Genomic DNA, 26,834 nt, shown 5'->3' with positions numbered 1-26,834 from the left:
AAGTAGATGCCACAAGGACCTCACTGTGCAGACGGGGAGACCAGGGGGCCCCGGGAGGCACGGGGTCTGTGCAGGGTCCCAGCACAGGTCAGGAGGAAATCCCAGGTCTGAACCCAGCTCTGTGGCCCCAAAGCCATGGCACCGGCCGCACCAGGCCTCGCGGGGACGTGTCTGGGCTGTGTTGGTGTCACTGTAGGGACAGGGCATGGAGTGGAGGGGAGCCCTTTGCAGACTGGGAGGGGCTCTTGTAGGAGCAGGAAGCCGGGTAAGGGGACCCCAGGAAGTGACCCTCACCTCCCTGGTCACAGAGCCCGATTGAACTCACAACCCGGGTCACCAGGCACCCACGTTCTGGAGACAGCGCCCGACTGGGCTCATTCGTTGGGACACCTACGCCTGACGAACATGTTCTCCTGTTGTGTGCCCGTGTTCCGCGCCTGCCGGCTCAGGCGAGCCAGCGGCCGAGACGCTTCCCGACCCTGGAGACAGTGGGTCAGGTCGTGCACAGGACGCCTCAGGTCTCTAGCTCGCAGGGACCCAAAGGTAACACAGGGAGACCCAGAGACATCCAGTCCACCCCGACACCGCTCTGATCTGACCTGTGCGGCCCCAGGTCCCCTCCCGTCTGTGTGTGTGTGTGTGTGTGTGTGTGTGTGTGTGTCTGTGTGGAAGGAGGGGTCGTGTGTGGAGGGCCCACCCGAGCAGGTGCAGGCTGATGAAGGGGTCAGATGCCTGGTGGGCGGGTCAGGCTCACACTCGGTCAAGGCTGGTTGGGAGGGACAGGGAGTGCTGGGGTGGCCCTCTTGTCCCTGTTGTGCATCCCGAGCCCTGTAGGTGGATGTCACTGTGTCCCAGGCGCAGGTCTATGCACACTCAGGTCTGTGCCCAATCTGGGAGCCACAGGTGGAGAGGGTGGAAGGACACTGAGGATGGCCGGCCGGGGCTGTGATGTCTCCGAGCCGTCCGCGGGTCACTGTCTTTACAGAAATCAACTGATGAAATCGGGAAACGTCTGGCCGAATCCCGATACACCAGCCCTACAGAGCTGTGCATGTGCCCCGTCGCCCAGGAGGGCCACCCTGGACCCAGGGAGAGAGTGGCTGCAGGGAGGTCTTGGGAGGCAGAGCCTGGAGATGACCTGGGAAGGCCTCCTTCACCGCCCCGGCCCCCCCACAGGGTCCTGGTTCACGGGTCCTGGGATCAGGACCCGGAGCCCCCGGAGCCAGAGCCCGAGGGTGAGAAGGCTGGGGTGGGAGATGTGTGTTCACGGGGTCGGGGCGGTGCTGGGCCACCCAGGGAGGAGCCCCCGGGGGCTGGTGTGGGGCCAGGAGCAGAGACTGAGAGCCCGGGCTGCGGCCTGCAGGGGGGCAGAGGTCCTGGTGTGGGTTCCTGGCCGCGGCTTCTCGGGGAGGCTCTGGGGTGAGTTGTGTCTCTGCAAAGGCCCCTGGAGAGGCCGGCGCTGGGTGGGTGGGGGGCGGGGGGAACTTCCCTCCTCTCACCCTGAGGCCTTGGAGCCGCCGCAACCATCACTCTGTTTCCTTCTCAAGAGTCCGGGGCAGGAGCAGAAGCCGGTGCAGCTCCAGAGCCCGACCCAAGGGCATCCGGGTCCTCGGCGTCTCTGCAGGCAGGGGTGGAGTCTGGGGCGACTCCTGCAGGGGCCGGAGAGCCAGCAGGTGGCCTGGGACCTGTGCTGGGACAGCGGGCACCTGAGCAGAGTCAGCTGGGTCCTGCTTCTGCTCCCGACACGGTTCCTGCCACCGCCCTTGTTCCCGTATGGATCCCGGCCACAAATCAAGGGCCCAAAGGCCTTCGAGGGGTGTTTATTGTATTTCTAATTGTCGCTCCAGTCCCAGTCGCCGACCCCGCCACCAGAATGACTCTTCCTCTTCTCCCTTATCCTTTCTCTCCACTACGTTTTAGGTGGTACTTTATTTGTTCATGGTTTGTTTAAAATCCACATTAATCTTCAATAAAAATTTATTTATTTTATATTGTGCAATTCCTGAGCACGGGGTACGCTCACGACGCTGTGAACCACCCCACAGAATTTTGTTGCAGAATATCTCGATCCCCAAGGGTCACCGTGTACCCGCAGCCCTCACTCCCCATTCGTGTCCCCTCCAGCCCCTGGGAACCCGAGTCTGTTTTCTCTCGGTGTTCCGTTACCTACTCTGGAGGTTTCCGTCAAGTGGAATCTCGCCAGAGATACCTTTGGGTCTGAACCAACTTTTCAGACGAGACAGATTCATTTTTGTACTTTGTGTTCGTTTGAAATAGACTTTTTGTCCTTTGATATTGAAATCACAATGGATTAAAGATTAGGTGGGAAAAAGAGGCCCCTTCGGTGACAATGGTCTCAGGGTGGAGACCCCTGTTTGTGCCGTGACACCACAGCCTGACACCAGAGAGGACACGGCTGGTCCTCCCGTGGCCCAAACAGAAACCGGGAGATGCAGAAGGCCGGACGGTCACATCACGGAGCGGAGAGCATCCCTCATGACCCAGGGCCCGAACGGTTCACAGGCTTCTGCACCAAATAATGCTCCAAAGCCAGTGCGTTCCCCGGGATGGAGGCCAGACCCGTCCCAGTCCAAGGGGAGGCAGCCCCCATGGGAGCAGGCGTCAGAGATGCAGAACGTCCCGGGGAGGGACTCGGGCAAGTGAAACCCAAGGGACGCAACGCTGGGCACCTTCAGACGGGCAGGTTTCTGGTCTGGGGACCCGCAGCCCAGGTGACAATGTGAGGAAGCACAGGCCCCAGCCGATCCACAGCGAGAAGTGTGACCGGCACCCCTCTCTTGGACAACAGGGCGCAGCCCCCATCTGCGGCCACAGGCGCGGACCCTCCCCCAGCAGGGCTCGTCCCAGGACCAGCGGAGAAACTCTGGTGCAGCGTGTGGGGTGAGGCGGGTGCCAGGTAGGTGCTCTTCCCGAACCAGCTTTCCCCGGGGCTGGGTGCTGGCCACTCAAGTCTCTTCCTCTGCATCCTGTGTCCCCACATCAGAATTTCCAAAGCGCCCCAGCCCTGGAACATGGGCCGTTTGTGAGTTTTCACTCCCAGCTTCCTCAAGGGATCAACTGTGTGCATAAATCTCTCCTTTGTCAGGACACAAGCCGTCAAGTGGACTTTCTGGGTCAAATTTTATATCATTTGTCAGGTACAAGCCTCGGCTTTCAACCTCCACGGTCTCCCGGGCCACTGAGATCCTTGCTTGGGAAAACGGGGGTGCAGAGCCCCGGGACTATGATCTCCAGGAGGGATCGGGCAGGCGAGCTCTGAGTGGAGTGACCAGGGTACCTGGGGTGACCGGCCTACCAAGGACCATCCTGCCCCCCAGCCCCATACCGGCCCCCACGATGGTGGCAGTTGAGGAAGGCGCGGACACTCGTGTGGGTAGTTCCACAGCTGGTGCTGGAGCTGCTCTGGCTCGAACGGGGGCTCTAATCCCGGAACTGGCCCCAGGGTTGAAGCTGGAGCTGGCCCCATCTCTGGAGCTGGGACAAGAGGCGGTGCTGGACCTGGCTCCAGCTCTAGGGAAGGTGCTAGAGCCGCAGGCACCTCCAGAGAGGACCCAGACCTGCTTCTGCAGCCGGATATGGCTCTGGAGCTGAAGCTAGAGCTTCTGCTGTAGACTCTGGCTCTGGCTCTGGCTCCGGAGTGGGTGCTGAAGCGGCTTCAGCTTTGGCCCCGGAAGTGCAGCTGGCCGTGCAGCCAGTGCGAGCGCCACAGCTGGTGCCAGAGTCCCCGGGGGTTCCGAGCCCGGAACCGCGGCGGGAGCTGTCCATGGTGCTGGAGCTGCTCTGGTTCGGAGCTGGCTCTGGTCGCGGCTGCGATGCCGGACCCGGTGCCGGGGCCCCGCTTGCATCGCCGGTCCTGGATCTGGCCCTCCGGCTGGTGGGGAAACCGGCGGGGGAGCCGGTCGGAGCCCCGGCGTTGGCTCCACCTGCGGAACCGGCGTCCAGGGGGACGCCGACACCAGAGCCGGCGCTGGAGCCGACACGGGCTCCGGCTCGGGAGGCGGTGACGGAGCCGGTGCCAGAGCAGGACGTGGCTGGGATGTCGGTGCCGGAGCTGGTTCTTTGTCCGGAGGTGGCATCGGCTCTGCGTCTACCACTGGTGCCCAAGGCAGCTTTGGCTCTGGAGCTGGCGCAGCAGCTGGCACTTGCGGGGGCTTCTGCTCCGGACCCGGTATGAGAACTGCTGCTGTCGCAGGCTCTGACCCTGAACTCGGTCCGGACTCTAGTTCTGGAGCCGATGCTGGAGCTGGCTCCTCCTTGCACCCTGGCACCGGCTCTACATGGGGCTCGAGCAGCTTCTCTCTCTAAAGTGGGCACTGGAACGACCACCGGGGCTGACACTGCAGTTGGCGAGAGAGCGGCCGCCGTCTCTGGAGGCAGCGCTACAGCCGGCATCGAACCAGGGCTGGCTGGTGGGAGAACACCGACCCTGACCTTGGACCTGGCACCGCAGCTAAAGCTGGAGCGGCCTCGATCTCGGCAGTTGAATCAGCGCCGGACCTCGAGTTGACTCGAGCTGGGAAGTGGCTTGACCTCGGGCTCTGGAGCCGGTTCTGGCTGTGGTTCTGAGCTGGTGACAGAACCGGCTGTGGCAGTGGCTCAGACGCAGAGGCCGGGGCTCAGACTGACTCTGGGTCTGGAGCTTCGGCGGGAGCTGCCTGGCTCTGCAGCTCTCTCAAGCTCTTGAGCCGGTGCCGGAGCTGGCTCTCGGGTGGGATCTGGCGCTGAAGCCGCTTCCGGTGCTGACGCTGGCTGTGGAGACGGTTCCAGCCCTAGAGATGCCTGTAGCTCTAGTCGTGCTGCCGGGAGCGATGAGGACCAGGTCTAGTTCGCTCCTGCTTTGTCCGTTGGTCTGGAATGTACGTCGGTCCGACCCACACTCCGGAGCTGGCTGGTGACGGACCTGGCAAGTCGGTTGACGACAGAGCTGCCTCAGTCTCTGCAGCCGGTGATACCGCGGGTGCCTGTGCTGGTTCCAGCCCTTCCGCTGGTCCTGGAGCCGGTGCTGGAGCTGGCCGTGGTTCCGGGGCTCTCACGTGAGCCGATGTTAGAACAACAGCTCTGGACTTGACACTGGATCAGGTGGGAGAGCCGGCCCGCGCTCCCTACCTGCCGCTCTATCTGCTGCCGGGCTTGTGCCGGAGACGCCTCTAACTCCGGATTCGGCACCAAAGAGCTGGCCCTGAAGGCGGTGCGAGCTTTGGAGCCGGGGGTCGAGCCGGCACCGTGGTCGGCACTGGTGCCGCAAGAGGACGAAAATTGGCCACGCGAGCGCCTTCCCACGTGCCTTTGCAAAACCAGAACACGTTCCAGCGCCGCGCAGAGAAGCCCCAGCCCGAGGATCCACCCCAGGGCGTCTTCCTCACCTGTAGACGGTATGCGTGAATATCAAATACCTTTCTTTTCTTCCCTTCCTTCTTATCGTGTAACATCTTATCGTGTAACATCATATAAGATGCATTAATAACGGCTCACTTCACATCATAGGATGTAAGTCACAGGATATCGAAGACAAGCGTGGACGTCCCCTGAGAGCTCAGCATCCTCCTCGGGGAGAGGATCTGTATGGTTTGAACTGTACGTGGGACAGCTGTGCTACATTAGGAGGGAGGATGACTTTCTCACTCTCTTTATTTGGAGCTTAACCTGGAGAACCTCAACTACCACAGCACTAAACTGCCTTCCCGTTCCCACTTTAAGAGTCTCTGTCACTTGCGGGCCTTAGAGACCGAGCGCCACGCAGCGTGCAAAGTGCCTCCCCGGTCCAGGCCTCGTGCTGCGTACTGGGCTCTGCGGGCACCTCCTGGGAATGCCGAGAAGTGCGTGGCTGATGCTTTCCTGGCTGAGGACACAGGTGACCCCCCAAGCCCTCTTACCTGGAAGAGGCCAAGTTGTGGGCTCAGAGCTGGCGCTCGCGAGACCGGCCGGAAACACCGTCAGCACCCAGACTCCCGAAGAGAAAAGCGGGCCTCCCGACGCGAGGCCTCAGAAAACAAGCCAGAAACGTTCTTTTCGGAACGTGGTCTTCCACAAAGGAAGTCAGTACAGAAGATGCTGTATTCCCTCTGACATGCGTCTCGGGTGAGCAGGGGTTTTTGCCTCCTTGTCATTACCCGTTAGGACACATGCTTGATATGCTCTGTTTCCCGTACAGTCGTCTCCATTAACGCTAAACATTCTCACTCTATAGTCGGGACAGAGAAGAGGAAATTATGGCATACGCATGCCAGAGGCAGCCACCACCTGGAAGATTATCGTTACTATTTTGATTTCTAGTTGTCCCTTGTGGGGCGTGTCATCTGAACGGGCCCACCCCCAGGCACACAGCGGCCCGAACGAGCATAACCAGGACCAGAGAGCTCCCATCCGGATCCTGATGAGCTTCCAGAGAAGCTCTGTGTGTTTGTGTGAGGGAGAAAGACAGAAGAAGAGGGAAAGCGACACGACTTCGTGGTTTTCAAGCTGCTGTAAAATCCGATCGCCACTAAGTACAGAAAACGCTTGACAGAATCCAACACCATTTCGTGATACGAACGCTCAAAGCAGAAACAGAAGGGAACTTCTGTTCCCCAAATATCATATCTCCTTTGTAAGTGGGATCTTAAAAACAGAGGTCAAAGAACTCACAGACAGAGCGATCACACTGGTGGTTGCGAGAGGCAGGGGCTAAGGGATGAGCGAACCGGGGAAGGTGGGCGAAAGGTACAAGCTGCCGGTGATAAAATAAATAAGTCTAGGGACGTGATGTGCAGCGTGGTCACTGTAGTTAATACTGCATTGCACGTGTGGAAACTGCAAAGGGGTAAATCTGAAAAGTCTCTGCGACAAGAAAAAATGTGCAACTACGTGTGCAGATGGACGTTAACGGGACCTGCTGTGTGATCACTCGGCCATACACACAGCTACCCAATCATCGAGGTACATACGGAACTGACTGAATGCCACGCGTCCGTTCAACAAAATCGGGGGCGCCCGGGGGGCCCAGTCGGTTAAGCGGCCGACTTCAGCTCAGCTCATGATCTCACAGTTCGTGGGTTCAAGCCCCGCATCGGGCTCTGTGCTGATGGCTCAGAGCTGGAGCTGCTTCGGATTCCCTGTCTCCCTCTCTCTCTGCCCCTCCCCCACCTGCACTCTGTCTTTCTCTCTCTCTCTCAAAAAGAAACACTACAAGTAGGTGAACTGAAAGACAGCATCCCGAAAGCTAGAAGGCACCCTACTGAATGGGACAATGAATCGGCTAAGGACATATATCCTAAGAGACTTGCATGTGGAATGTATATTAAATCTTACAACTCAATAGGAAGAAACTACGCATCCAATTTAAAAATGGGAAATGCAGGGGCGCCTGGGCGGCTCAGTCGGTTGAGCGTCCGACTTCGGCTCGGGTCATGATCTCACAGCTTGTGAGTTCGAGCCCCATGTCGGGCTCTGTGCTGACCGCTCAGAGCCTGGAGCCTGCTTCTGCTTCTGTGTCTCCCTCTCTCTCTGCCCCTAACCCACTCACATTCTGCCTCTGTCTCTCTCAATAATAAATAAACATTAAAAAAATTTTTTAAAAAAATGGGACATGCAGCTGAGGAGACATTTCTCGACAAACGATAAACAAGTGACCAACAATGTTCCACATCGTTCTTTAGGATGGAAATCCAATCAAAGCCACAATGAGATACAAGTTCACATCCACCAGGACGGCTGTCATTAAAAAGATAGATATTAAGAAGTGTTGGCAAGGATCCGTAGACGTTGGGGTCCTCCTCCTTTGCTGGCAGAAATATAAAGTGATGTAGCCCTTTGGGAGACTGTCTGGCCATGTTTCAAAACATAAACACGGAGTATCCATATGATCCAGGGATGAAAACCTGTGAAAAGCCTGACCGTGAACGTTGACGGCATTGCCACTCACAGTTGCCCAGAGGTAGAAACGCCCCCAATGTCCATCGACTGCTGAGTGGATACAGAACACGGCCTATCTACACCATAAAAATGATTTGAAGAACATGATTAGGCTTGAGACCGACTGAACTCCCGGTCCATGCCGCACTCACGGTGAACCTTGACGACATCAGCTGCATTAAAGGAGCCTTCGGAAACCAGCACATCTGCGTTATTCTGTGTATAGAAAAGGCCCAACACAGCCTCCCTAGCTACAGCTGGGCACCTGCTACCAGGTCATTACAGGAAAAATGACCTCAGGTGTGCCCCTGCCCCCAGGCGCCCCGAGGGGGTCGAGGGCAGTGGTGGTGGACGGTGCTCCCCTTGGTGCCGAGGATCCGCCCTCTCACCTGCTGGATGACAGGGGTCCACGATCCTCCATGGAGGGACGGAGGTCTCCAGCCGGTCCCTTCATACACAAACCAGGACAGTGCAAGACAAAGGCCCGGGGACAGGCAAAGGATCCCCGGTCCCCTGGGGCAGCTGGGCAGTCGAAGGGCACCCAGACCTGCCCCAGCACCGGAAAGTCCTAAGTGGACTCTGGGCACCGGCTGAGCCCCGTGCAAGGGCTGCAAACTGTGCGCGGGCACGGGTCGCCCTGCAACAGGTTGCGCACACCCAGTGCGCACGACGAGGCCCCACAGCGGCTGAAGGAACCCTTCCAACACCCCCACGGACATGCGCCATGCGGGACAAGGAGGGGCGGAGTCTCCGGGGCGGGGTGCGCGCCCTCCCGGCTGGGTCCCAGGACTCGGCTAAGTGAGGACAGAGGCCCGCGACCTGAGCCCGAGCCTCCCTTCCCCGGCCCCAGGCATGCTTCTCCTCCCCTGCCCTGGTTGGAGGGCCCCAGTCCTGCCCCAGTGTCCCCACCCCTGCCTCCGGCGTCCCCACCCCCTGCCTCCTGCTACCTTCCAGCCCTGCTGGGAGCCCACACTGCCCCCAGGCTGGGTGAGCGATGTGGTTCCACCTCAGGCCCTCGGGGACAGTTGGGAAACAAGCCAGGAAAGGCGGGCACTGGCCCAGGGCAGCTGTAGGAAACACCTGTGCGCTCACTCCTCTGTCCCGGCTGTTACTGGCCATGTGAAATTCTGGAACGAAAGGTTGGGCCAGTTTCAGGTGGAATACAAAATGTAGACACTGCGGGGAGGGCTGAGACCCAAGAAACGCAACAGGTTTCCGGGGGAGATGTGCGTCCCCCAACATCCCCGCCCCCGCCAGGCGGCCCTGCTGCCCCAGACCCTGCACGCCAGCCACGGTGTCTCGCGCCGGGGTGCTGGCCGGGGTCCAGCGTCTGCGATGACCCTCATTGTAGAGGATCTCGTTTCAGAAAATCTGGAACAGGGTGTTATGCAGACATCGTGTGTGATACCTTGTTCCAGTTACTGGCATATTTCCTACAGGATGTTAGAAATGAGGAAAAGAACAGTGATGGGCCCAGAGACACCCCATAATCCCACCGCTGACCTCCACCTCCCCTGGCTCCCGGGTGGGTCCTGGGCGTTTGAGTCGGCATCAAACTGGGAAAAGGGTGCTTGGCTTTCCGCGGCATCGCCCTCGGACGCCCCAGTGTCGGGGCTCCAGGGACTGACCGGCTAGAGGTCACCTGCTTAGCCCCCACGCGTGTCCAGACGGGCAGGCTGCAGGCCCCGGGCGCTTCTCCCTGCCCCTCCGCGTCAGCTCTGTGCTTGCCCCTGCCCCTCGCCTGGGGGCCGTGTGGACTCCGCCCCCTCCTGTTACTCCCTCTGCTGCAGGCCGGAGGCCACCACGTCCCCAGCCGGAGAGGGAGGGCCGACGAGAACACCCGCGAGCGACGTATTTCTGGCGTCTATGCCCGGCTCGAGCGGCACCCGCTCCGGTCAGCCCCAGGCGCACACACCCCGTCCCGTTCCCTGCTGGATTCTCAGCCCTCAAACTGTGCCGGGTGAGGAATAACACTTCACATCTCGCTGACTCACTGGGACCGTCCCCGAGCCGCATGACGCGGGCCCCGCTGTTTACAGCGACAGATGGGAGCCGCAGCCTCGTGTCCATTCATTCATCCCCGCACGCGTCAGCACCCGTGTCTGTCTGCTGCTGTGTGCAGGCACCCGCACACGATGGTGAAGCCCAGACACCACCCCGCCCTCGAGCTCACAGCCTAAGCGGTGGGACGGCGTCTCCCCCACAGTCAGCAGCTGGGGGCCACTGAGGCAGAGCATCCCCACCCTCCCAACCTGCAGTGACCCCCGACTCCGGGCCCGACATCCGGCGCCCTGCGTGAGCTGGTCCAGACGCCCTGCCCTGTGGGCAGCCCTCACCCCACTCCGGCCTCCCTAGGGCCTTCCTCCCCCAGGGAGCCCACGGAGCCCCGGCCCCTTCAGAGGCCCCTGCCGCCACCGCCCCTCCCATGGCCCCCACCTAGGACGTCCTCATCTCCAGGGTTGGAGCCTCCTCAGGCTCCCGTGCGAGCTCAGGCTTTGGGTCGGATTGTCCGGGGGGCTAACCCACAATAGGGCCATGTCCCAGCCCTGTGACCCACAAGCTCACGTGGTGGGGGTCAGAGCCTCATTTTCTTCGTTGAAAATGGGGTCTGTGACTCCCATCTCAGGAAGGTGAGCAGGAGGCACGGGGGTCACCTGGCTGGGGGAGCCCCAACCCAGGACAAGACCTGTGATGGTCAGGGCAGGGCTCCATGAGGGTGAAGACTGAGTCCCTTGTTCCCGTTCACGGCTGGCCTTGGTCACTCAGAGCTGAGTGCCCTTGATCCCGGGGCCGCAGTTCATGTATAAGAAGGGGTGAAGTCAGTGAGCACCCCGGGGAGTCCCTAGCAACTCTAACGACCCCCAACACTCAGACATCCCCACGATGTGCCCCCTCCTTCCTGGGCTCCCTCCCACCCCTCTGACCCGGCCAGGGCTGCAGCCAGGGACAGGCTGCCCCTTGTGTCCCGGGTTGTGGCAGGAAGACCGTGGGAGGAGGTGGAGAGAAGGAGGGGGAGGCGGGAGGTGACAGGCCGATCCTCTCCTTGCCCGTACTTGGTGTCCACCGTCTCCTCCAGGCCCCCTGCCCCGGCCGTGCACCCAGCTGGACCCTGGGGGGGAGCGTGGGGTCTGTGACAGCTGGGACGGTATAGGGACATTCGGCGACCCTCGTGTACCCACGTGTCCAACCCACCGGCCCTCAAGTCTGCAGCCCACTGGCTGGGGTGAGGCTGATCCGAGGGCTCACAGGATTTGGGGTTACAGGGCAGCGGTCTGGAGGCAGGGTGCACACGGGATCAGTGGCACGGAGCCCCCCGGGGAGGGCACACAGCCGTGCCAGGCCGAGGACACGAGACCCAGCTGCCCTTTGCTAGGGAGGCCTGTGTGCCTGGCACATCTCCTCTCCATCCACCCAGGAGGAGAGCCTGGGCCCTGTCCACGCTGACGTCACTCCACGCCCAACCTCAGGGCCAGGTGGGAGACTGAGGCCAGGGACCGGCCCAGGATACGTGAGGTGGGCAGAGTCCAAGCAGTGGGGGTCTCCGTCCTAGGCCAAACTCAGTCCTCCCCTGGGGTTCGCCCTGGGAAGGAGACCCCCGAGATCCCGTCGGATCCCTATCAACCCCGTACGAGGTGGGGCTGTTATATCTGGATGTCCCTAGACCGTACAGGCAAGCACACACACACACAGACACACACACACACACACACACACACACACACACACGCACACTGACCACCCGGCAGCGGCTCAAGGGGAGTACACCCTGGAGGGGGGAGGTGACACCGGGGCAAGAAGAAGGGGACTGGAGGCAGCTCTGCCACGGGGCAGGGGCGCCCAGTGGGCTGGCAGCATGACCAGGGCTCATACGTGGGGTGGGGAGACGTGCCAGTCTGATGACCAGCCGGGTCTCCAGGGTACCCAGGGGGCTGCCTGGGCTGGGCACTTCCCCGGGGCACCCGGAGAAGACTGGGTCTGGGGTCCTGTGTCCACCACCAGCCTAGAGCTAGAAGGAGACACCCCCCTACTGGGAGGGGGCTACGGGACAGGCCTCAGCTTACTCCTTTGTAAATTGGGCTGCATAGACGTGGTGTCCCAAGGGTCCCACAGGCTTGTCTGCTGGCCCTGGACCTCCACCCCTGCCCCAAGATGCTCCTGGTCCTGGGAAAATGCTTTCTCCTCCCTCAAGTTCCTTCTGAGCAGAGGGTAGCCTGGGGGCTTGGAGGACCGAGGACCTGGGTTTGCAGCCGAGCATGGACCCTGGTGTGGGGACCGAGGTCAAGACCCTCCTTGTCGGAGCCCGGGGCCTCATTACGATGGGCTTCCAGAGGCAGTGCCTTGGCTGGGGTGAGGAAGCCTTAGGAGTGAACGGGGCACCGGGACGGGAGAGGTGGAACGGGGGACAAGGGAGGCTTCTGAAGTCCTCACATCGCCCCTGGAGCCCGCAGGTCCTGCCCCTGTGCCCCGCTAGGGCCAGGGAGGGCTGCTGCCTTGACTACACCCAAACAAACGTGTGTGTTTTGTTTTCCGGTTTCCCTGCCTGGGGCTGTCGTGCCGGTGCTGACCACCAGGGGGCAGGCTGTGTCCACTGCGCTCACTGAAGCCTCTGGAGCGAGAAGGGACCCTCAGGGGTCAAGCTGGGCGTCCCCTGCCCCCAACCCAACATGTACCTCTTACTATTAGTCTGCATGTCCACAGCGTGAGCTGCTCAGAGGCAGGTAGGGACTCTGAGATCCTCTCTGGACGCATTCAGCCCCTGTGCCTCTCACCCTGAGCAGGGGCTGTGTTGGGCCCGGGGGCCGGAGTCAAAGGTCCCGCGAGGTCCCAGCCCTCCAGGAGCTCACAGCCCAGAGGGGGAGGTGGGTCAAAGCACAAGAGCGAATCCGTGTGAAAGGAAAGACCAACACTGTCGGGAAATGAAGCAGGGTGAAGGAGGGCGGCCAGGGGCCCCTTGGTAGGGGCGGGTCTCACAGGCCTCCAGGGTGGCCCTGATGCTGGGACCCAGAATTACAAGAGGAGCCAGTCCCACAAACGTCTGCAAGCAGTGTGCTGCGGGGACGAGCAAAGCTGCACAGAGGGTTTGTCTGGAGAGGAGCTGAGGAGGAGCCAGTGTGGCCGGAGAGAGCTCGGGAGGGAGGAGGGCGGGCCCCGGCCCCAGCCTGGAGGATGGACTGTTGTCTGTGCTGGGGGACACATTCACCTTACTTGGACCGCCTCACACTTTCTGTACCAGTCTCCCGGCTCGGCTCGGCTGGGAGCCTCAGCCCCACGGTCACCCCGGAGGCCAGGGCTGCAGCCTCAGCGGAGGCTCGACTGGGGCAGGGTCCGCCTCCAAGACCGCGACCGGGCACCTGCTCTTGGCAGGATTCGGCCGGGACCGGGGGGTCTCAGGACTTCTGTGTCTCAGCCCGGAGCCTCTGCAGGTTCTTGGCACTGGGCCTCCTGGGGCAGCTCATATTACCTGCTCTTGCTTCGTCAGACAGAGACACACACACAGACACACACACTGACACAGAGACAGAGAACGGACCCGGGAGAAAAGGAACCCGGAGAAACCACAGGCTTTCATGAACCAGCTTGGAAGCGACACCCATCGTTATATTCTCTCCCTCAGAACCGGTCACACGGGCCTTCCACCGGCGAGGGGACGGGATGTCACGAGGATACAAGAGGCTGTGTTAGCAAAAGAGGGCACGTGTCAGAGAGAGAGACCCCTGTGCGTGCTGTGACGCCACAGGCTGACGCCAGCCAGGACAGGGCTGGTCCTCCCGTGGCCCAATCACAAACTGGGAGATGCAGAAGGCTGGACGGTCACACCACAGAGGGGAGAGCATCCCTCACGACCCAGGGCCAGAAAGGTTCACAGGCCTCTGGGCCAAATTTTGCACCAAAGCCAGTGCTTTCCCTGGGATGGAGACCAGACCCGTCCCAGTCCAAGGGAGGCAGCCCCCACGGGAGCAGGCGTCAGAGATGCGGGGCGTCCCGGGGAGGGACTCGGGCAAGTGAGACCCGAGGGAGGCATTGGTGGTCTCTTCAGACGGGCAGGTTTCTGGTCTGGGGACCGGCCGCCCAGGTGACACAGTGAGGAAGCACAGGTCCCCAGTTCAGATGTGATGGGCTCCCGTGTCTGGGAGAGAGTCCTCAGGCAGAGAGGAGGGACCGGGGGCTCCAGGGGGATGTGGCAAGCCTGCCGGGAACCAGCCCCTCTGGCTGCAGGTGCACCCAGGTGCCAGAGGGACCTGAACGGGACAGCAGTGCGTGGCCGGCCTCGCTTTCCCCATCCAAGGCCAACGTCCTCTGCAGCCCTTGTCACACCGCCCCTCGTCTCAAAGCAAAGTGGTCTCTTCACTCAGGTTCCCTGGTGCCCGTTCAGGACAAGGATGCCTCCCGGTAAGAAAGAGGAGAACCGGCGGGGGCAAACCAGCCCGGGGCCCTGGCAGACAAGCCGGCACTGGGCCTGTGGGCCACGGCCCTCTCCTGCCCCCACCGGCACCGTCTGCCCTCTGTCCGTTGACCCCCACCTCCCAGGAGACGAATCCAGCCCGAGGACCGCCTCGGGGTTGGCCTGGGAAGAGCTGGGTGGAAGGACAGGTGAGGGAAGACACAAGGGGTGTTCTCGACTCCCAAATCTGACGACCGAAGTCTGGGAGGCGAGAGGAAGATGGGAGGAAATGCAGGGTGTGCATTTGCACGTCTTCCTAATAGGAGAGGTGGGTGGGTGACCCAGGGACTTGGGCAGAGACCTGACGCCTTCAAGGGAGCCGGGAGGAGGATCCGAGAGAACCAGAGCAAACCCACAAAAGCACAGGGGCGGCGGGAGGTGCCGGAGACATACGTGTGCGGGTCCTCCAGGGCCCCCACCATTCGCTCTATGTGTGTGTGTGTGTGTGTGTGTGTGTGTGTGTGTGTGCACGATAGTTAAAAACCTTGGTGAATATGGCTTACATGTCTTCTTAGGGTGAGGAGGGCCATGGGGACAGCGCTCCCCTTGCTGGCTGTGGGTGAGAGGCCATACCACCTCCTGGGTGGGGTCCGGGGCTCGCTTTTGGGATCCAGGTGCGTGCACACAGCGGGGAGCAGACAGGGTGCTGAGGGCAGGCATGGACGCATCCACAAAGGAACAAGGACAGAAGCGGTTTCAGTCAATGACAGCACCTTTCGCATATCAATTTTTCTGCTTATTCGAGAAAGGTAAACGTCCACTACATTGCGGGAAGGTTCTGGGGACTTGGACTTAGAGCAATGAGCCAACCTAGTTCCTGCTCGCATGGGGCTGACTGGAGCAGAGAGGGGTTCACTGAGGAATTCTGGTGACAGCCATGTGGTCTCGCTGGGATCAGCGGGCTCGTCCAGCAGCTTAGGACCAAGCCAAGCGAGGCCCGCGGTGGAGGGGCTATGCCCGAGCCACCCCGGATAAGCAAGCCTCCGTTCCCTTGGCCTCTCCTTAGATTTCCCATCTGTCCCATGGGTGTGTAGGGAAACAAGCCCCTCGATTTGTCCGTGAACTCGGTCTCGACTCTTCCGGGCAGATGAGGAAGAACTTCCTGGTGGTCGGTCTCCCCACTGGTGACTCCAGGAGAGGGGTTGACGTCACCAAGGGGATGGGGCGGCACCCCCGGGGGAATGGCTAGGGATCCTTTTCTGGTTAGCGGCCAAGCTGGACCGGGAGCCCTGGCCTCCAAACTCCGTCCTCGACCTCCCTACCATCCAGATCCTCCCGCTCGATCCCTGGCTGTGACCTCCGCCTGAGATCCCGGAGGAGGCCCGGGAATGTCTCCCAGGAAGGAGGGGCTACGTGGTCGAGCATGTCTTAGAACCCTGGAAGGAGCAGGAAGACAGGGCTCCCCAGACCTTCATCTCCAAGGGCAGGTGGAGGCAGGGCCTCTAGCCCAGTGAGTGCATGCACCTCCCTTTTGTTACCGGAGGGCAGAACCTTCTGTCTGGAGCAAGGGCCAGCGTTTTCCCGGGAGCCCAGCAGACGGCTCTGGAGAGCTCAGGGTAGACCCAGACATCCGTGTCAGGCCCCGCGGGGCCTCGGTACCGGGACTGGGCGACAACAGGAGACGTGTCTCTGTGGACAGATGCCAGGTCTCAGGCCACCTGCCACGGGCCCTGCCCTCGACGTTCTGGGTGACCTTGGACAAAACCTCGGTGTTCCCTGCTATAAAAAGAAGCGATGGGTTCCTCATGGGCTCGTCAAGCTGTGCTTCTGGGATTGGGGGTCGGGCCTCTAGGGGGCCGTGGACGTTCGGGGAGTCCACGCCTCATCCCGGTGTCGCCCTGAGCAGCTCTGTCCTGTGTTTGCCACACAGGGCTTCTGCCTTAGGTACCGTCGGGACAGCGTACGCCCGCCCCCATATAGCTGAGGTTTAAAACCGTAAGGGCAGGTGAGCCCTGGGCCAAGCCTGTCCCTCCGGGTCTCTGCTCCTCTGTTCCTTGTTGTCCTGTGCGCTCAGGGGGGACCAGTGGGTATGCAGTCTGGTTGCTCAGTCTTCGGGAGTCCAGCTGAACCTGCAGGTCATTCTTTTACCAAATCCCATCGTCCCGCACTCGCTAAGTCCAGGCCTCGACCCACAGCCCCCATCCTGTCCCTGATCCCACGCTGGTCATGGGGAGCAAATCTGCAAGCTCTTCTGAGACCAGCAGGCCGGGACCCCAGGAGCAGACCCAGGGAGAGGAGAGGGCTGCCCCTGCATCCAGCAGAGGAGCTGAGGGTGGGGCAAGGGGCCCAGACCCACATGTGAACGAGGGCATGTTCGGAGGGGCCTGTGTGCCCAGCAGGCTCACCCTGGGCTGGAGAGAAGGCCTTGCCCTTTGGAGAAGGCTGGGAGGGACGAAGGTCCAGCCTCCCTCATCCACTGTGGGGGTTGGGGCCGCCTTGCCGTTCAGGCTCCACAGGCTGGGACCTGGGGCAGGTGGTCTGGACCTTCTGGACTCGTGCTTCCTTGCAGGCACATGTGCAGAGGCCTCCCTCCCAGACTCGCCAGAGGGGACACAGCACAGGAAGATTCAGACCCTGCAAAGGAAGATGCCACGTGGGGGACCCCGTAGAGTCGTGCTCACTGAAGAGGTCACAGTGCTCGGCACATGGCAGGCACCTGAGATCCCCGGCTGAATTAGGGAAGGAGGGAGGGAGTGAAACCACAGAAGCGGGGTCCACACCAGGTCAGGTCAGAGGGTGTCACAGCTCGGGCTCTGGAAGGGGCCACGGGACATGTCCGTCTGTCCCTCCAGCGCTGACCTTCCTCCACGTGGGACCTGCTGACCTCCTGGATCATGTCTACCTCCTCTGCAAACAATGCTGAGTGTTCCCAGAAGGGGTAGAGCAGTCAGGGGCAAGGACGGGCTTCTGGAATCCTGTGCCCTGGGGGACTCTGGGACAGCCTTCCAGGTGGCCCTTTATGTCCTCCAGGCACCAGGCCACGATTCCACCTCATCTCTCAGGGAATGTGCCAACCCATCTAGAAGGCCCGTTACGTCCCCGTGTCACAGATGGGGACACTGAGGTTAATAGCACAGCCTGGGTCACAAGTAAGACGAGCTGGGTCAGGAAGCCCATCTCCTTGACTTTGGATTGTCCTACTCACAGGCCTGCATCTTGGCGCCCTGGGGCTCAGGGTTCCTCTTCCTGGGGAACCCCACCACCTGCCGAGGGCCCCCCCTGAACTCAGGGGAGCAGAGCTGACCAACCTGCTTGGGGCCCGGCATGGGGGCTGGGGAAGGGCCGACCAGGGCTATGGGGACTCTCCCAGTACTGGGCCAGCCGGTCCCCTGCAGGAGGAGGACTTCTCGCTGGGGATCGGCTGGGGCCTCTGCTTCCTCACGTTGTCACCTGGGCTGCCGGTCCCCAGACCAGAAACCTGCCCGTCTGAAGGTGACCACTGCTGCCTCCCTCGGGTCTCACTTGTCCAAGTCCCTCCCAGGGACACCCCGCATCTCTGACGCCTGCTCCCATGGGGGTCGCCTCCCTTGGACTGGGACGGGTCTGGCCTCCATCCCTGGTAACGCACTGGCTTTGGAGCATTATTTGGCCCAGAGGCCTGTGAATCTTCTGGCCCTGGGTCGTGAGGGATGCTCACCCCTCTGTGGTGTGACCGTCCAGCCTTCTGCATCTCCTGGTTTCTGTTTGGGCCACGGGAGGACCAGCCCTGTCCTGGCTGGCGTCAGGCTGTGGTGTCACAGCACGCACAGGGGTCTCCACCCAAAGACCATTGTCACCGAAGGGGCCTCCATTTTCCCACCTAATCTTTAATCCATTGTGATTTCAATATCAAATGAGAAAGAGTCTATTTCAAATGAACACAAAGTACTAAAATGAATCTGTCCCGTCTGAAAAGTTGGTTCAGACCCAAAGGTATCTCTGGCGAGATTCCACTTGATGGAAACCTCCATAGTAGGTAACAGAACACGGAGAGAAAGCAGACTGGGGGTTCCCAGGGGCTGGCGGGGGCACGAATGGGGAGTGAGGGCTCTGGGTACAAGGTGACCCTTGGGGACTGAGATATTCTACAACAAAATTCTGTTGCGTGGTTCACAGCGTTGTGAGCGTACCCAGTGCTCAGGAATTGCACAATGTAAAACAAACAAAAATTTTTATTGAAGATTAATGTGGATTATAAAGAAACAATGAACAAATAAAGTAAGAGCTAAATAGAAGAGGAGAGAAAGGATAAGGGAGAAGAGGAAGAGACATTCTGGTGGGGGGTCATGGTCCGGGAATGGAACAACAATTAGATATAGAAGAAACACCCCGTGAGAGCCTTCAGGCCCTTCATTTGTGGCTGGCATCCATGTGGGAGCAAGGGCAGTGGCAGGGGCGGGGGCAGGGGCGGGGAGAAGGGCATTGGGAGGGGCGGGGAGAAGGGCAGTGACAGGGGCAGGGGCAGGAGTGGGGAGAAGGGCATTGGGAGGGGCGGGGAGAAGGGCAGTGACAGGAACAGAGTTGGGAGCGGCAGCGGGAACTGTGACAGCAGCAGAGGCAAGAACAGAAGCAGGACCCAGCTGACTCTGCTCAGGTGCCCGCTGTCCCCGCACAGGTCCCAGGTCACCTGCTGGCTCTCCGGCCCCTGCAGGAGTCGCCCCAGACTCCACCCCTGCCTGCAGAGACGCCGAGGACCCCGATGCCCTTGGGTCGGGCTCTGGAGCCGCACCGGCTTCTGGTCCTGCCCCGGACTCTTGAGAAGGAAACAGAGTGATGGTTGCAGCGGCTCCAAGGCCTCAGGGTGAGAGGAGGGAAGGTCCCCCACCCACCCAGCGCCGGCCGCTCCAGGGCCTTTGCAGACATACAACTCACCCCAGAGCCTCCGCGAGAAACCGTGGCCAGGAACCCACACCAGGACCTCTGCCCCCCTGCAGGCCGCAGCCCGGGCTCTCAGTCTCTGCTCCTGGCCCCACACGAGCCCCCGGGGGCTCCTCCCTGGGTGGCCCAGCACCGCCCGGGCCCCGTGAACACACATCTCCCACCCCAGCCTTCTCACCCTCGGGCTCTGGCTCCGGGGGCTCCGGGTCCTGATCCCAGGACCCGTGAACCAGGACCCTGTGGGGGGGCCGGGGCGGTGAAGGAGGCCTTCCCAGGTCATCTCCAGGCTCTGCTTCCCAAGACCTCCCTGCAGCCACTCTCTCCCTGGGTCCAGGGTGGCCCTCCTGGGCGACAGGGCACACGCACAACTCTGTAGGGCTTGTGTATCGGGATTTGGCCAGACGTTTCCCAATTTCATCAGTTGATTTCTGTAAAGACAGTGACCCACGGACGGCCCCAAGACATCACATCCTCGCCCGGCCATCCTCAGTGTCCTTCTGCCCTCTCCCCCTGCAGCTCTCAGATCGGACACAGACCTGAGTGTGCACAGCCCTGCGCCTGGGACACAGTGACATCCACCAGCAGGGCTCTGGATGAACCTTGGGGACAAGAGGGCCACCCCAGCACACCCTGTCCCTGCCGTTCAGCCTTGACGGGGGTGTGAGCCTGACCCACCCACCAGGCATCTGACCCCTTCATCAGCCTGCACCTGCTCAGGTGGGCCCTCCACACATGACCCCTCCTTCCTCGCGCACACACACACACACACACACACACGGGGGACATGGGGCCGCACAGGTCAGATCAGAGCAGTGTCGGGCTGGACTGGATGTCTCTGGGTCTCCCTGTGTTACCTTTGGGTCCCTGCAAGCTAGAGACCTGAGGCGTCCTGTGCACGACCTGACCCACTGTCTCCAGGGTCGGGAAGGGTCGCGGCCGCGGGCTCCCCTGAGCCGGCAGCTGCGGGACACGGGCACACAACAGGAGAACATGTTCGTCAGGCGAAGGTGTCCCAACGAATGAGCCCAGTCCGGCGCTGTCTCCAGAATGCCTGGTGACCCGGGTTGTGAGTTCCATTGGCCTCTGTGAGCAGAGAGGTGAGGTCACTTCCTGGGGTCCCCTTACCCGGCTTCCTGCTCCTACAAGAGCCCCTCCCAGGCTGCAAAGGGCTCCCCTCCACCCCATGCCCTGTCCCTACAGTGACACCAACACAGCCCAGACACGTCCCCGCGAGGCCTGGTGCGGCCGGTGCCACGGCTTTGGGGCCACAGGGCTGGGTTCAGACCTGGGTTTTCCCCCTGACCAGTGCTGGGACCCGCTCAGACCCTGTGCCTCCCGGGGCCCCCCGGTCTCCCCGTCTGCACAGTGGGGTCCTTGTGGCATCTACTTGTAGGGGCGCCATCAGGGAGCCACCTGTAGACACGTCCCGTGCCTGCTATCCCATGAGGCTCGTGGGCACACGTGGCCGTGGAAGGATGAGGAAGTGTGGGCCTGGCACGGAACACAGGAGAGGTCCGAGTGGAGTCTCCTTGAGGTCATGGCCTCCTGCTCAGCCCAGACCCTGGTGTGTGCCGACCCCTAGGGCACCTGGACCCCAGCTTCTGGCCGGGCTCGGGGACGGAGACCAGGCAGTGTATTCAGAGCCACGGCATCCTAGATGTGGAGGGAGCTCTCGGGCTTGGTATTTGCCCCCAGGCAAGCGTGGATTCCCAGGCACCGGCCTGGGAGGATGATGTTGCCTCAGTCTCCTCCTCTGTAGAGCAGAGCAGGTCGCCGCCTCCTCCCGGGGCTGGATTCCCCGGCAGGTCCAGAGATGGTCTCCTGTCAGAGGCGTTGTTCAAGTGAGGTCCGTACCCGGAGAGGTCTCGGAGAGGGGACCAAGGGACGTGCCCCTGCCAGCTCGGCGGATGCTCTCGTCCAAGCTGCTGATCGTCACGTCCAGGCCGGCACCGGTGATGCGGTGTCGCCCGCCGGCTGGGGGGACAGGGGCAGTGAGGAGTTGTGCTTGCGGACCCTGAGAGACAGAGTTCGTGAGGGCCCAAGGCTGCCCCGGGGCGTGTGGCGGCTGAGGCTGAGCTGAAGCCCGATGTCTCTGGGAAGGACCGGGAGGACAGCCCGGGCCCTGGGGTCTCTGGGGGAACTGGGAGGACAGCCCGGGCCCTGGGGTCTCTGGCGGGGACTGGGAGGACAGCACGGGCCCTGGGGTCTCTGGGGGGACTGGGAGGACAGTCCAGGCCCTGGGGTCTCTGGGAAGGACAGGGCTCCAAATTGAGACTCACAAGCTGCCGAAGCAAGTTCCTGCCGAGTTTTCTGTGAAACCTCCTTTCAGTGTATATGGTGAATTCGGGGGCTCACACATTCAAGTGTAGACTCACTGTTTACAGCCAGTATAACCCGCTGACCCCCTACCATCGCCAGGGAAACAGTCACGGGGAAGAGCTCTCTGGGCTGGGGGAGCGCTCCTCCCGTTTCTCCTGGCCTGGGGGGACCCCAGAGAACGTCTCCATTGTTCTCTTTCCCTCCAAGGGAGGAGCTGCCCCGAGCACCCCTGCACCCTGGGTGTCCCCGCCCCCCGGGTCCCCACTGCTGAGAAAGAGGCCACAGTGACCTGTGTCCGGAGTCTGGTCGGCCACCGCTCCTGCGGCCATGCCAGGCCCTGGTGGCTGGATGGAAAGGCTGGATGGCTTTGGGGGCGGGGCCTCACTGGCGTCCCCTCTCCCCTTCCCCACTGCGGTCTGCGAGCCGGGCCCTGTACGGGTGCTCCATCCATCACCGGTACCTGCCTTGTTCCTGCCATGGGAGTGATCGCCCTGCATCACCCATTTCACAGAGCAGGAGAGTGAGGCCCAGAGAAGGGAGGCAGGTGTTTCTGGGCACAGGGCTGGTCAGCAGAGCGCTGGAATACCACCTCCGGAGCCCCTGCCGGCCCGGCAGGGACCCCCTGAGCCGAGGGCGAGCCTTCCCCTTCTGCCTGGCCACTCATTCTTCCCAGACCTTGACGGTGACCTGTTCCTTTTGGCCACAGATATTGCTGGCCGACCAGGAGGGAGTCCAGCTGGTAGGACAGGTGTAGCTACAGGGCACAGGGACACCTGTGAGCTACCAGGAGCCACATTGTGGACTCTGTCCCCGAGCCTGCCCGGCAGCTGGGGTCCAGGTGCCCTAGGGATCAGCACACACTTGGGTCTGTGCTGAGCAGGAGGCCATGACCTCAAGGAGCCTCTACTCGGCCCTCTCCTGGCTCCTGCCCGGTCTCACCTGTCCTCCCTGAGGGGCTCCAGGGCCCGGATCCAGGCCCCTGATGGCTGCTCGGGCTCCAGCCGCGAAAGATGTAGAGCCTCTGGAGCCACGGAGTTCTTGGGGCTGGAGGGAGAGCCGGCCACCGACGGGGCCTCGGCTGGGAAGGATGCGGGCCTCGTGGGATGAAGAGGGGGCCGGGACCCGGTCCCGGGGTCACGGCTCATGTATACAAAGGGCTGAAATCACTGAGTGCCCGGGGGATGGCCAGTTACAGTAGCCCCCTGACACTTGGTCATCCTGGAGGTGGCCCCCGGCCTCCCCGGGCAGCTTGCCACCCTCTGACTGCTCACGGGGCTGCAGCCAGGCACAGGCTGGACCCGTGTCCAACGTCCTGCCAGGAAGACAAGGCGGAAGGAGGAAAGGAGAAGGGCAAGGGGCAGACCGACTTCTCCCTGCCCTGAGTCAGCCTCCACTGCTGCCTCCAGGAGCCCTGGCCCAGCCATGCCCCAGGGTCCATGCACCTGGACCCTGGGGAGGAGTCTGCGGTCCAGGCCAGCTGGGTGAGGTGGGTGTAGTCACTGGTCATCGTGTCCCCAGATGTCCAACCCACCTTGCCTCGCACCCTGAGGCCTGCCTGGCAGGGGCGGGCATGGTTCTGGGGCCGAGGAGAGGTTTGGTTCCCAGAGCAGTTGGTGGAGGTGGGAATATGGGGGACCAGCCAGGTGGGGAGCGGTTGGACTCATGCACATCACCGGACCGTCTGGATCATCTACAGGTGCTGGGTGCAGGTCCCTGGGCACACCTGGCCACCCCACGACCCAGCCGGCCCTGGGGAGGGAGGCCTGCATACCCGGGGCACCTCCCCTCCACCTACCCCTGGGGCAAGCCTGGGCCGTGGCCACACTGATGCACTTCCCCGTCTGACCCCCAGGGACAGAGGGACCCTGAGAAGAGGCAAGGACTGGCCCAGGACAAGACAGGTGTGCAGGGTCCAAGGCGCAGGGCTGGTCTCCAGTCCTAGGCCAGCCTCTACCCCCACATGGGGTTCCCCCTGGGAATGAGAGCCCCTGATGTTCGGGGGTCCCTATCCACCCCGTCCCTGTGAGGCTGTGACCTCTGGGCGTCTCCAGAAACGCGTGCACACACACACACACACACACACACACACACACACACACATTCTGACTGTCCAACTGGAGATCAGAGGGGAGTCCACACTGGGAGGGGTTGGGTAACACGGGAGAAAGAAAAGAAAGGCTGGAGGCAGTGGGGCCATGGGGCAGGGACATCAGGATTCCTGGCAATAGCCCGGGACCCACCACATAGGGAGGGCAGATGTGCCGGCTGAGGGTCACAAGGTCCCCAAGGTGTCCAGGAGGATTGGCAAGAACTAGGGAAGACGGGGTCTGGGGTCCTGTGTGTACCATGCTGGGCCCCTGGAGCTAGGAAGTGTGGACGGGGCTACAGCACAGAAGGACTCAGCTTCCTCCTCCTAAACTGGGCTGTGTAGACAGTGTCCCAAGGGTCCCACAGGCTCATAGATGAGTCTGTGTCCTAAGATCTTCATCCTTGGCCCTCTGTTCTCCCCTCCTGGGAAAATGCTTCCTACTCCCTCAGGGTCCTTCTGAGCAGAGGGCAGCCTGGGGGCTTGGAAGACAGAGGACCTGGGTATGCAGCACGTGGCCGAGCATGGACCCTGGTGTGGGGACCGAGGTCAAGACCCTCCTTGTTGGAGCCTTGGGTCCTCATTAGGAAGTGGTTCCACAGGCAGTGCCCCGGCTGGGGCGAGGAGGCCTCATGAGGGAGCTGAGCACCGGGTCGGGGGAGGGACACGGGCCACAAGGGAGGCTTCTGAGGGTTGTGACCTGGACCCTGGAGCCCACAGGCCCTGCTCCTGCGAGACACAAAGAGAGACACAGAGTCCGAGGCAGAGACAGAGAATGACCCAGGAGAGAGGAAACCAGAAATTCCATGAATCGGCCCAGAAATGAAACCCAGTCATCATATTCTAGCCCTTAGAACCCGGTCACATGGGCCGTCCACCCGGGAGGGGAGGGGGTGACAGAGGCACTTGGGACCAGGAACCGGGAAGGCGGGGAGCCACAGTGGGGACCGCCCAGCTCATAGGCCCAGACCAGGCAATGGGACCCGAGCCCAGATGTAATGGAGCCCCGGGCGTGCATGTCTGGTGGGCACAGGGTCTGAACGAGTTCACCTCCACCTTCCCCCGGGCCCGGGACCCATGCAGGAGGGGTGGCTGTGCCTGGACCCGGAGAGGACCCAGGCCCGCATGTGTGTGTTCCGTGCCAGGCCCACCCCTTCCTCATCCTTCCACGGCCACGTGTGCCCACGAGCCTCATGGGATAGCAGGCACGGGACGTGTCTACAGGTGGCTCCCTGATGGCGCCCCTACAAGTAGATGCCACAAGGACCCCAGTGTGCAGATGGGTGACCAGGGGCCCCGGGAGGTACAGTGCAGGGTCCTAGCACTGGTCAGGAGGAAAACCCAGGTCTGAACCCTGCTCTTTGGCCAAAAATCACGGCACCGGCTGCACAAGGCCTTGCAGGGATGTGTCTGGGCTGTGTTGGTGTCCCTGTAGGGACAGGGCATGGGGTGGAGGGGAGCCCTTTGCAGCCTGGGAGGGGCTCTTGTAGGAGCAGGAAGCCGGGTAAGGGGACCCCAGGAAGTGACCTCACCTCCCTGGTCACAGAGCCCAATTGAACTCACAACCCGGGTCACCAGGCACCCACGTTCTGGAGACAGCGCCCGACTGGGCTCATTCGTTGGGACACCTTCGCCTGACGAACATGTTCTCCTGTTGTGTGCCCTTGTCCCGCAGCTGCCGGCTCAGGGGAGCCCGCGGCCGCGACCCTTCCCGACCCTGGAGACAGTGGGTCAGGTCGTACACAGGACGCCTCAGGTCTCTAGCTCGTAGGGACCCAAAGGTAACACAGGGAGACCCAGAGACAGCCGGTCCAGCCCGATACCGCTCTGATCTGACTTGTGGGGCCCTAGGTCCCCTCCCGTTTGTGTGTGTGTGTGTGTGTGTGTGTGCGTGGAAGGAGGGGTCATGTGTGGAGGGCCCACCTGAGCAGGTGCAGGCTGATGAAGGGGTCAGATGCCTGGTGGGCGGGTCATGCTCACACCCCAGGTCAAGGCTGGCTAGGAGGGACAGGGTGTGCTGGGGTGGCCCTCTTGTCCCCGATGTTCATCCCAAGCCCTGTAGGTGGATGTCACTGTGCTCCGGGTGCAGATCTGTGCACACTCAGGTCTGTGTCCAATCTGAGAGCTGCAGGGGGAGAGGGCAGAAGGACACTGAGTTGGCCAGGCAGGGCTGTGATGTCTCCGGGCTGTCTGCGGGTCACTGTCTTTACAGAAATCAACCGATGACATCGGGAAACGATTGGTGGAATCCCGATACACCTGCCCTACAGAGTTGTGTGTGTGCCCCATCGCCCAGGAGGGCCACCCTGGACCCGTGGAGAGAGTGACTGCACTGAGGTTTTGGGAAGCAGGGCCTGGAGTTGGCCTGGGAAGGCCTTCCGCGCCCCGGCTCCGCTGTAAGGTCCTCGTTCACCTGTCCTGGGACCAGTACTTTGAGTCCCCGGAGTCAGAGCCTGAGGGTGAGAAGGCTGGGGGTGGGCGATGGGGGTGCACGGGGCCCAGGCGGTGCTGGGCCACCCAGGGAGGAGCCCCCGGGGGCTGGCGTGGGGCCAGGAGCAGAGACTGAGAGCCCCAGCTGCAGACTGCAGGGGGGCAGAGGTCCTGGTGTGGGTTCCTGGCCGCGGCTTCTCGGGGCGGCTCTGGGTTGAGTTGTGTGTCTGCAAAGGCCCCTGGAGAGGCCGGCGCTGGGTGGGTGGGTGGCGGGGGGAACTTCCTTCCTCTCACCCTGAGGCCTTGGAGCCGCCGCAACCATCACTCTGCTTCCTTCTCAAGAGTCCGGGGCAGGAGCAGAAGCCGGTGTGGCTCCAGAGCCCGGCCCAACGGCATCGGGGTCCTCGGCGTCTCTGCAGGCAGGGGTGGAGTCTGGGGCGACTCCTGCAGGGGCCGGAGAGCCAGCAGGTGACCTGGGACCTGTGCGGGGACAGCGGGCACCTGAGCAGTCAGCTGGGTCCTGCTTCTGCTGGTTCCACTGTTCCCGCTTCTGCTCCCAACACTGTTCCTGCCATCGCCCTTCTCCCCGCCCCTGCCACTGTCCTTGCTCCCACATGGATGTTGGCCAAAAATCAAGGGATTGAAGACCTATACAGGGTGCTTTTTTTATTTTATTTTATTTTTTGTTTATTATATTTTATTTCAAATTTATTCTCCAATCCCTGACCCCGATCCCCACCAAAATGTCTCTTCCTCTTCTCCCTTATCCTTTTTCTCTTCTACTTTTTA

General features: G+C 61.8%; 2 protein-coding genes across 5 annotated transcripts; one reads left to right on the top strand and one right to left on the bottom strand.

Moving 5' to 3' along the window:
* Positions 1 to 308: 308 nt before the first annotated feature.
* Positions 309 to 26,834, top strand: LOC122233058 (translation initiation factor IF-2-like). 4 transcript variants are annotated; one of them, XM_042964238.1, is made up of 3 exons: positions 309 to 543; positions 25,828 to 26,074; positions 26,388 to 26,834. In XM_042964238.1, the coding sequence occupies exons 1-3, from the start codon at positions 406 to 408 to the stop codon at positions 26,687 to 26,689; spliced, it is 687 nt and encodes a 228-aa protein (XP_042820172.1). In that variant the 5' UTR covers positions 309 to 405; the 3' UTR covers positions 26,690 to 26,834. The 4 variants fall into 4 exon arrangements, with proteins under 4 accessions (XP_042820172.1, XP_042820170.1, XP_042820171.1 ...); XM_042964236.1 differs by lacking the exon at positions 25,828 to 26,074 and adding an exon at positions 986 to 1,235; XM_042964237.1 differs by lacking the exon at positions 309 to 543 and adding an exon at positions 25,203 to 25,396.
* On the bottom strand, positions 18,490 to 20,241 carry LOC122233056 (skin secretory protein xP2-like). The gene is made up of 3 exons (XM_042964233.1): positions 20,065 to 20,241; positions 19,389 to 19,638; positions 18,490 to 19,085 (listed from the first exon to the last, which is right to left on the bottom strand). The coding sequence occupies exons 1-3, from the start codon at positions 20,200 to 20,202 to the stop codon at positions 18,505 to 18,507; spliced, it is 969 nt and encodes a 322-aa protein (XP_042820167.1). The 5' UTR covers positions 20,203 to 20,241; the 3' UTR covers positions 18,490 to 18,504.

This window comes from Panthera tigris, chromosome D4 (assembly GCF_018350195.1).
Source record: "Panthera tigris isolate Pti1 chromosome D4, P.tigris_Pti1_mat1.1, whole genome shotgun sequence".
NCBI classification, from domain to species: Eukaryota; Metazoa; Chordata; class Mammalia; order Carnivora; family Felidae; genus Panthera; species Panthera tigris.
This window is presented reverse-complemented; position numbering and strand designations above follow the sequence as displayed.